This window comes from Rhinolophus hipposideros, assembly GCF_964194185.1.
Source record: "Rhinolophus hipposideros genome assembly, chromosome: 1".
NCBI classification, from domain to species: domain Eukaryota; kingdom Metazoa; phylum Chordata; class Mammalia; order Chiroptera; family Rhinolophidae; genus Rhinolophus; species Rhinolophus hipposideros.
The window spans coordinates 74,216,231-74,225,545 of record NC_138047.1 but is presented as its reverse complement, the minus strand read 5'-3'; the positions used below and the strand labels follow the sequence as shown (position 1 = coordinate 74,225,545).

Below are 9,315 nucleotides of genomic sequence, written 5' to 3'. Positions count from 1 at the left end.
GAAGTTTTCTAGTTTGGTATGGAATCATTATGCCTAGTGAGACCACACTTTACCTCTGGCTCTTTTTCTTTGCCTGCTCTTCAGCTTTCAATTGTATTCACTCTTTTCCTTGGATGCCATTAGACTGAGGTGGCTCTAAAGCTGAGGTATAAGCAAACCAAAATCTAAGGTTACAAAATAAAGACCAAAGGACAGCCAATGACAGCCAACGAGGCTTTAAGCTATAGCCAATCAAATAATGTCCTTGCTTTGCTTCCATATCATCTGTGTACCTCGTTTAAGTCTTTCACCTCAGCTCCTGTCACTTCCGGTTTGGTGCTGTCCAATTGGAATCAGGTTTTGCTCAAAGAAACTCTTGAAATTTTTAATATGCTTCAGTTTATCTTTTAATAATTCTGACATAATCTAACTTTTTTTTCCCTTAGGAATACTCCTTGGAATACTCTAGAAAATTCCACTTGGATCCCCTTAATGTCAACTGAAATATTTCATAACTTTCCTGTCCATCCATACCTACCCTCTTGGCTTTCCTATTTCTGTGGATAACACTTTATATCCCAGACCATGAATCTAAAAAACCTTTGATGTAATCTCTCATTTGCCCATGTCAACCCCCTCTGCCTTCCTAAATGTCATACCCAGTCAGTTACTATAATACATTTTAGTGATTCTTCTTTCAAGATGTTTTACATCCTTCTCGTGATTTCGGCCTTACACTGGTGTCAGACTTTATAGCTAAATGACATATATCATTTTTACCAGACTTCCAACAAAATCTTCCCTGTTATGATTTGCCTTGTACCCAATGCTAAAATTGAGGAGCACTGTTCTTTCCTTCTCAGAAATATTAATTGGTTTCTTAGTGCCTCAGGGTGAAGTCTGCTATCTTTCTGCAAGTACTTAGGGTGTTGGCTTACTGAGATGGTTCAGATTGGGTTCAGCTGCAAATGACAGACAATCCAAAATAAAAGCGTCTCAGACAAAATATAGAAGTGAAAGTTCAGAGATCCAAGGCAGTTTTGATACTCCATAGTACCAAAGACTCTTCATGCTCCTATCGTGTTATTCTTTCACGTGTGGCCTACCTTCCCAAGGTCATTTCATGACCCAAAATGGCTTCCAACTCTATCTCTACTCCAATCAGCAAGAAAGGCTTGCCTCTTCTGTAAGAAAACTTCCTGGAGATTGTACCTACCACTGCTGCTTACACCCTTGAGTTAAAACTTATTTCCATGGACAAATAGACATATTCTGATGACCAAGTGTCCCACTAAAAATTGGAGGTTCTATCAGTCAGAGAGATGGGAAAATAGATATTGGGTTATAACCAGGAGTCTCTGCCACACCCACCTTCTAGCTGCTACTTCCTTATGCAAACCTGCCATTCTAGCCAACCTTTCCCCTTGTCCATTTAAACATAATTTCTTCAAAACACTCCAGCTCACACTTTTCTTTGACTTTAAACTAGAGAAACAACAGTCAATTTGGCAGCCAATCAGTTGCTCATTTTGTAACAGCCTTATTAATATGGTCTTAATGATTAGAGCATTGTTTAAATTTTCCTTCTTGTCTAATCCTCTCAGCTAGATTGGGGGAAGGACCTAAAGCCTATACATCCTATTTCCCGACACTGTTGCTTGGTATGTTGCCTGGCAAGCAGTACAACTTAATGACTGTATTCTACTTTACCTAACAGGCTGACAGCACGAACCTAGAACATATCACATCTATTCCTTTATGAAGGAGGGATTATGTATCATGTGTTATGATGTGTGGATTGCGTCACATCTCAGTTGCACATATACAGACAAAAGAAGACAACACAATGATAAAATTGTATTAAATGACACTACTGTCAAGTAGATTTACAATTTTGCTGGGGACGTAAGAGTTATAGAATACCAATACGGGCAATTGAAATCTTACTTGGGAAAATAGTATCAACACATAGACTCCATTCCTCTGCCCAGCAAATCCTAAAGATCAATATTAGATAATGAAAGGATAATATGAGGAAAGGCCCTTGATAGTTTATATTAAATCAGCAAATTTCCAAAAAATTCTTACATCTATTGAGTATCGAAAAAGTAGGTTAGCGCTGTATTAAAAGAGATATTGGGTCCCATAATCTTTGAATTGTTTTTCTGAAATAGTGGATCTGGGTAAATTCAGCTGATCCCCTTTGTAACCTATGTCCTAGTATGTGTGAATTGAGTATGTAATCTGCACATACTCAAATCTGTACATACATGGGAAGCTTGTAACTCAACAGTTTGGAATTTAAATCCATGGCCTTGGTTTCATGAACACTGAGTCAAACACGTGGGCTTCTAGTAACATAACCATATTTATGTGAAGAATTCAGGGAGAACAATAGCTTTTGTGCCACAAACATTAATACATCATTCCATACATTCTTCACACTTCATGGAATTCTTTCATAATTCTGACGTGTATTTGGTGCTATGAACCTCTATTTAACAAATGAAGAAACTATGGCTTAGAGTTTAACTTACTCAGGCCGTATAGCTAGTGAGTGGCCACCCAGACTCATTCCCAGTTCTTTTACTGTAGGTAAATACTTTTATTATACTGCACTGGAACTCTGCTATTGACAACTGAGTGAGTGTTTGAAGGCACATTCTTTCTGGGATGCCCTAGGTAGAGAGAACGAGAATTCTAACGTGGATTTCCTGAAGAGAAGAATTCCACCATTATCTATCTAGGCTAATATCCTTTGAAATAACTGGGAAGTCTGTTTGTATTTTTTTAAATTGCTATTTAAAGCAAGATATATTCGAGAGATTCCCAAGTGTGAGACTTTCACATTCTCAACATAAAAAGTCAGGAACAGTATTAACACATATGCTAGTGTTTGAGAGGAGATAGTATCTGGTCATAGAAAGGCCGGTTTGAATTAGGAAACAGCTAGTAAGGAGAAAGTCAACAATAGTGGGGCCATCTACTTCTTATTAGTTTCGTTTTTATGACAAGAGAGCTTATAATCATGCACCACATAATGAACGACATTTTGGTCAATGAAGAACTGCAGTTACTATGGTGGCCCCCTAAGAATATGACAGAGCTGAACAATTTCTATCACCTCGTGGCGTTGTCCTAGCCATCTTAATGTTGCAGTGCAACACATTACTCATGTGTTTGTGATAGTGGTCTAAACAAACCTAATGTGCTTTTGGTCATATGAAAGTATAGCACATTAATTACATACAGTGAATACTCGATAATGATAGTAAATGACTATGTTACTGGTTTATGTATTTAACAGACTATACTTTTGTTGTTTTAGAGTGTGCTCTTACTATTTTATTTAAAAGTTTGCCGTAAAACTGTATGCTGTTATACCGGCAGCAGCAGGCTCATACATCTCATGCTTACTGCGTCTCTTGATTGCATTTCTTTTGTGTTTGATCTTGTGTTGTTTTATACAGTAACATGCTGTACAGGCGTGTGGCCCAGGAGCAATAGGCTGTACTGTATAGCCCAGTTGTGTAGTAGGCTATACCATCTAGGTTTTCGGAAGTGCACCCTATGATGTTATCATGACAATGAAATTCCCAATGACACATTTCTCAGTACGTGTCTTCATTATTAAGTGGGACATGACTGTATTAAGTAGCTAACTGGGAATGGTTCTGAACAATAAGAATTACATAGCTCTGGTTATGTATATTATACACATGTATTAGCATAAATACAAGTAGAGGAGAAATAGCAAGGAATATTAACATATTTGCCCCATGCCTTTCTAGAGCAGCCAAGAAAGACATTTTCACAAAACTTCTGTGAAAAGTGTAGAAACTTATATTTTCTTGTTCTCTAAAGGAAAAGGAAAAGTACTGAATGTATTAAACCAATTTTGGATTTTAGATTGGATGTCGGATGACTTGGTTATCTTTACTTGGGCAGGTTTCAGCTTGCTGCTTTCATGTCAAAGGAAGACAGTGTAGGAAATAGGAAAAAAGATTTAGGAATCAAGGACATTTTATTTCAACCCTTCCCCAGCATCCAATGCAGAAGATAACAGCCATTCTCATTGACTGCTTATTGCGTGACAAACACATGTGAAAGTGTAAACCGCATACCTTTCCTTCAGTCTTTCAACCACCACATACAATAGGTGTTACTATACCCTTTTCATTGAAGAGGAACTAAAAACTCCAAAAGGTTTGTAACTAAGATGACACAGTGAGAAGGAAGCAGAGCAGAATTCACACCTATCTGCTCCTGAGCTTATTCCCCCTTTTTAAAAATTTTTTTTATTAAGAATAGCTAACATAAAATAATTATTTTAGTTTCAGGTGTACATCATAGTTATTCAACAGTACCCACCTGGCCCTATACAGTTATTACCACATTGATTATATTCCCTGTGCTAAAGAAGTGGCCAACATGGTAAGTCCAGCAACCATTTGACGATGCACCATGCTAACACAATATTAACAACTATATTTCCTATGCTATATATTTTATCTCCAAGACTTATTTGTTTTATACCTGGAACTTTGAACCTCTTAACCTTCTTTATCTTTTCCCCCCTTTTAAAAACTTTTCAATTAGTTGATATTCCATATTATTTTACATTAGTTTCAGGTGTCCAGCATAGTGGTTAGATATTTAAATAATTGAGGAAGTCATCCCCCTTGCTAGTACCCACCTGGCACTATAAATAGTTATTACCATATTGATTACATTCTCTGTGCTTTACATCCCCATGACTATTTTGTGAATACCAATTTGTATTTCTTAATCCCTCCACTTTTTTCACTCTTCTCTCAACCCCTTCCCATCTATCACCTCAACAAATCTAGTACCTATCTGACACCATACATAGTTATTACAATATTATTGACTATATTTCTTATATTATACCCTACATCCCCATGACTACTGTGTAACAACCAATTTGTACTTCTTAATCCCTTCCCCTTTTTTCACCCACCCCATAAACTCCCTCCCATCTGGCAACCATCAAAATGAAAAAATTGGAATGATTGACAAATTTTGCATGTCATCTTTGAATAGGGGCCATGCTAATCTTCTCTGTATCGGTCCAATTTTAGTATATATTCTGCTGAAGCGAGCACCTGGGTTTATTCTCTTAACCACTTCTCAGGGAGACAACAGTGAATTCCTTTAGTTGTGCCTTATAGCAATGAGTACATACATATTCCCTAAATTGGAAAAAGGATTAATGTTGGCTTGTGAGTGTTATATCAGGAAGCTTTAGCGGAGCCCGGGTTAACTATTACATAAGGTTTCATAGCTTTTTATTGTGATTATATCAATTCAGTGGGGGAACTGATTAACTCTTGCTATTCATGGCATCATAAGGGTTACTCAGTTCCAAGGGAAAGAAAGAATAAGCCTTGTGTCAAAATTGTTGGCAACCTCTTTTCCAGAATTTATCTCCCAGAAATAGAGGTGCTCTAATTTAATAAAATTTTTCAGACTGAAACCCAATATAAAGTACTTAAGAGAACATATCTGAAATTTTCTTCACATCAGCGATAGTGAATTATGTTAACTGTAATACACGACTCAACACTACAAATATGTTTTAAATCACTAATGTCTCCAAGCAACTGGAGATGTACACAGGTGTTATTAATCTATCAGTTGGAAGGCTAAGTAGTTGGGATTATGATACCTCGTAGTGTGGGTACAGTACTATGTTTTAAGCCCACCATTTGCAACTGATTACATGGACCATCTGTAACTGCCTGTGAATCACGGTAGGAATTAGCCCATGACTTTTATCGAACATTGGTCATGTAGCGAAATGTTCAGTATAGAAAAACTGACCCATAATAGCTTTGAAGTTTCACTAAATCAACTTTAGACACCAGGCTGTAGGAATAGCCCATTGATGTGATTTGATTAAAGAATACCGCCTCACCCCCAGCCCTCTGTGCACAGACCAAAAGGCCCTTTGTGTCCAGCGAGGTGACTGCTCCACCGTTTGTTCCCGTGGGGAGTTTCAAAAGTGGCGAGGAAAGAAGAGATGAGCGATACCGCTGAAAATGAAGTGAAGGCGACGGGTCGTCATCAGTCGGTGGCGGGAGACTGGCCTAGGCAGGAATAACGTGGGATCTCCGTGGAGGCTGCGGTCTGCGGAGGAGTCGCGGCTCCTGTCACAGGTTCGCGCCACCTGTCAGACCAAAGGAGCCGCCGGGCATGCAGAGAGGGGTGGAGAGCAGGGTCCCCGGAAGAAGGATGCGGGCAAGCCGCTCTCCAACCGCGATGCACTAGGGGCGGAAGGGAAGGGAAGACGCTGTAGACCCGAAAGCGACTTCACGTGGTCAACGGAATCCCGCTAGGAGACTGAGGGGCGCTGCTGCGTGCTCCTCCCCTGAGCTTCTCAGCTCCTCCTCCCAGACACGTGACCACAGGCAGCGGGTGTCCTCGCTCCCTCAGTGTAGTTCGCTCTGTTTCTTCCCTCCCGCCCCGGTGCCCTTCTTCTCCCCGGTTCCCATCCCTCCGCCCTCCCCCACCTCACTCCCCATCGCCCTCCCCATGTCCCAATAGCGGCTCGAGCTGCTAAGCGCCCGCCCCTCCGCCCTCTTCTATGCTTTCTCATTGGCTGAGGCCTCAAGGACGCGTCCCGAAGGCGGGTGGCAGCCATTGGTGGGATGAGCAATCCGAGTTCCCGGATGAGGGAACATTCTGCAGTATAAAGGGAGCGGGGAAGGCGGGAGACAGCGCAGTTTGAATCGCGGTGCGACGAAGGAGTAGGCGGTGGGATCTCGCTTGGTGTTTGATTAGTCCTTTCTCTGCCTTGCTTGTTTGAGCTTCAGCAGAATTTGAAATGGTAAACTTCACAGAGGCGCTCGAAGACTCCGTGGGTTTTTGTCGGCGGGAGGAAAACGCGTTACCAACGGGGATGGGGGTGAAGAGGCGACGGTTGGGAACGCGCGGAGACAGGATTTGGAAGCGCGGGGGGAGGTGATTTGTCGGCGGCGAGCGGAGCCGCCTCCGATCTCGCGGCGGGCGGCGACGGTTGGGTGGCGCACAGAGCGCCGCTGGGGGCCAGCGGGCGGACGGAGGCGCGCGGCCGCGGCGGGCGCGCAGCGGGGGACGGGCGGGCGGGGTCGCCCTTGCGACGCGCGGCGGGCCGGAGACCCCGGCAGGGCGGTGGGGCGCGCTCGCGCCCGGGCCGCGCCGCGATGGGGGAGGGGCGCTCCGCCCTGGTAATCCTATATTCTCCGTTCCTCCTTCGCTCGCGGGCGTGTGCGCGCTGCAGGCTGGCGGTAAGGCTGGGAAGGACTCCGGAAAGGCCAAGACAAAGGCGGTTTCCCGCTCGCAGAGAGCCGGCTTGCAGGTCAGTGGTGGCCCGTGCAGTCGGGGAATCATGTCGTTTTTCTTTTCTCCTCCTGGTTTATCATCGCTCTAGATGGCAGTTTGGTCTTGGCGGGGATGATGCGGTGTCGCGACTTGGTTTGCCGATACGATAAATATCGGGGAAGGGGGGGCGATCACGTGTGTCGATTCTGGGGCGAGTTGCTGCACCGGCATCCGTGCCTCTTGCTTTGGCGCGCGTATTCTATCATTTTTGACTCATATCTTTGTGCATTTATGTTTGTGTGTGCTTAAAATTAAGTTTCCGGTGGGCCGTATTCATCGACACCTGAAATCTAGGACGACTAGCCATGGACGTGTGGGCGCGACTGCCGCTGTGTACAGCGCAGCCATCCTGGAGTACCTCACCGCAGAGGTAAATGGGTGTACGCCTATAATCTGGAAAAGGTTTGGGCGGGGGTGGCGGGGTGGCGGCGGCGAGAGGGAAGGAGGAAAGTGATGCAAGAAAACTCCCAGGCCGTAAACGCGGCGAGAAGCCTCTGAGAACGCTAGAGGGAGCTGGTGATCGTTACGGGATCCTACCGAGCTTGAACAGCTCTTGGAAATAAAATTGCGTTGCCCCCATTATAGCTTTGGAGTATCTTGCCATTCAGGTGGGGGGGGAGGGAAACGGCAGTTGGTAGATTTAGTTCGCGAAGGTTTGATTCTGCTTTGGATCTTGACCCTAAGACTTGAAAGGAGATTGATTAGACTGTGCCTTGTAGGTACTTGAATTGGCAGGAAATGCATCAAAAGACTTAAAGGTAAAGCGTATTACCCCTCGTCATTTGCAACTTGCTATTCGTGGAGATGAAGAATTGGACTCTCTCATCAAGGCTACAATTGCTGGTGGTGGTATGTAAATACTAAAATTTCACTTTAAATTCCTTTAGAGAAAATTCGTTGCTTTAAGTCCTGTTAGTAATTTTTAGCCTAGAAGAGGACACTTGTGTATTTTCACGGATAAGGAGTATGGTTACATCATAAAATAGGGTTTATGTATATAACTTAATGAAGTTTTACTCTGCATACTTGAACTTCGCATTTAAAGACATCTTCGAAGTTGAACAGTAAACTGTCCTGGTCTAAGTACAGTGTGGTCTTAAAAATGTGTGTTAAAAAGTAGAATTAATCCCTGTCCCTTTCTTAGGTGTCATTCCACACATCCACAAATCTCTGATTGGGAAGAAAGGACAACAGAAGACTGTCTAAAGGATGCCTGGATTTCTTATCATCTCAGGACTCTAAGTACTCTAACAGCTGTCCAGTGTTGGTGATTCCAGTGGACTGTATCTCTGTGAAAAACACAATTTTGCCTTTTTGTAATTCTATTTGAGCAAGTTGGAAGTTTAATTAGCTTTCCAACCAACCAAATTTCTGCATTCGAGTCTTAACCATATTTAAGTGTTACTGTGGCTTCAAAGAAGCTATTGATTCTGAAGTAGTGGGTTTTGATTGAGTTGACTGTTTTTAAAAAACTGTTTGGATTTTAATTGTGATGCAGAAGTTATAGTAACAAACATTTGGTTTTGTACAGACATTATTTCCACTCCGGTGGATAAGCTCAATAAAGGTCATATCCCAAACTAGTTGTGTTTTAAATTGGCCTGACTATAATAAGAACTCTTTTGAATAGGATCTCCATCCAGCAATAATTCAAGCATATTTCTTCTCTGGAATTAAATTGTTAATTCTGTAGATCAACAAAGTTAGACGGCCCAAGTGTAAATTTTTAAAATATGTAATGAGCTATTAAAAATACTTAAAACTTGGGCAGGAGCTGGAATGGGACACGTTTTTTAGGCTGTTTGACCATCTTAATTTGTCTTTTGGCAGCTTCCTGTATGTAACAGCACTACACTGGTGCACTATTGCTGTGGTGGGAGGGAAGGGGCACAGGTAGCGCAGTACTCTAGCTACCTCCAGAGGGAACTTTCAGTTTAGATTAGAGATAATAGT

At 42.5% G+C, this 9,315-nt stretch overlaps 1 protein-coding gene across 1 annotated transcript; it reads left to right on the top strand.

Annotated features, from left to right (window-relative positions):
- The first annotated feature begins 6,641 nt into the window (after positions 1-6,641).
- H2AZ1 (H2A.Z variant histone 1) lies at positions 6,642-8,955 on the top strand. Its single transcript, XM_081049483.1, has 5 exons — positions 6,642-6,829; positions 7,262-7,339; positions 7,619-7,732; positions 8,082-8,211; positions 8,507-8,955. Exons 1-5 carry the CDS (start codon positions 6,827-6,829, stop codon positions 8,566-8,568), a joined length of 387 nt encoding a protein of 128 aa, XP_080905609.1. The 5' UTR covers positions 6,642-6,826; the 3' UTR covers positions 8,569-8,955.
- Positions 8,956-9,315: the final 360 nt, after the last annotated feature.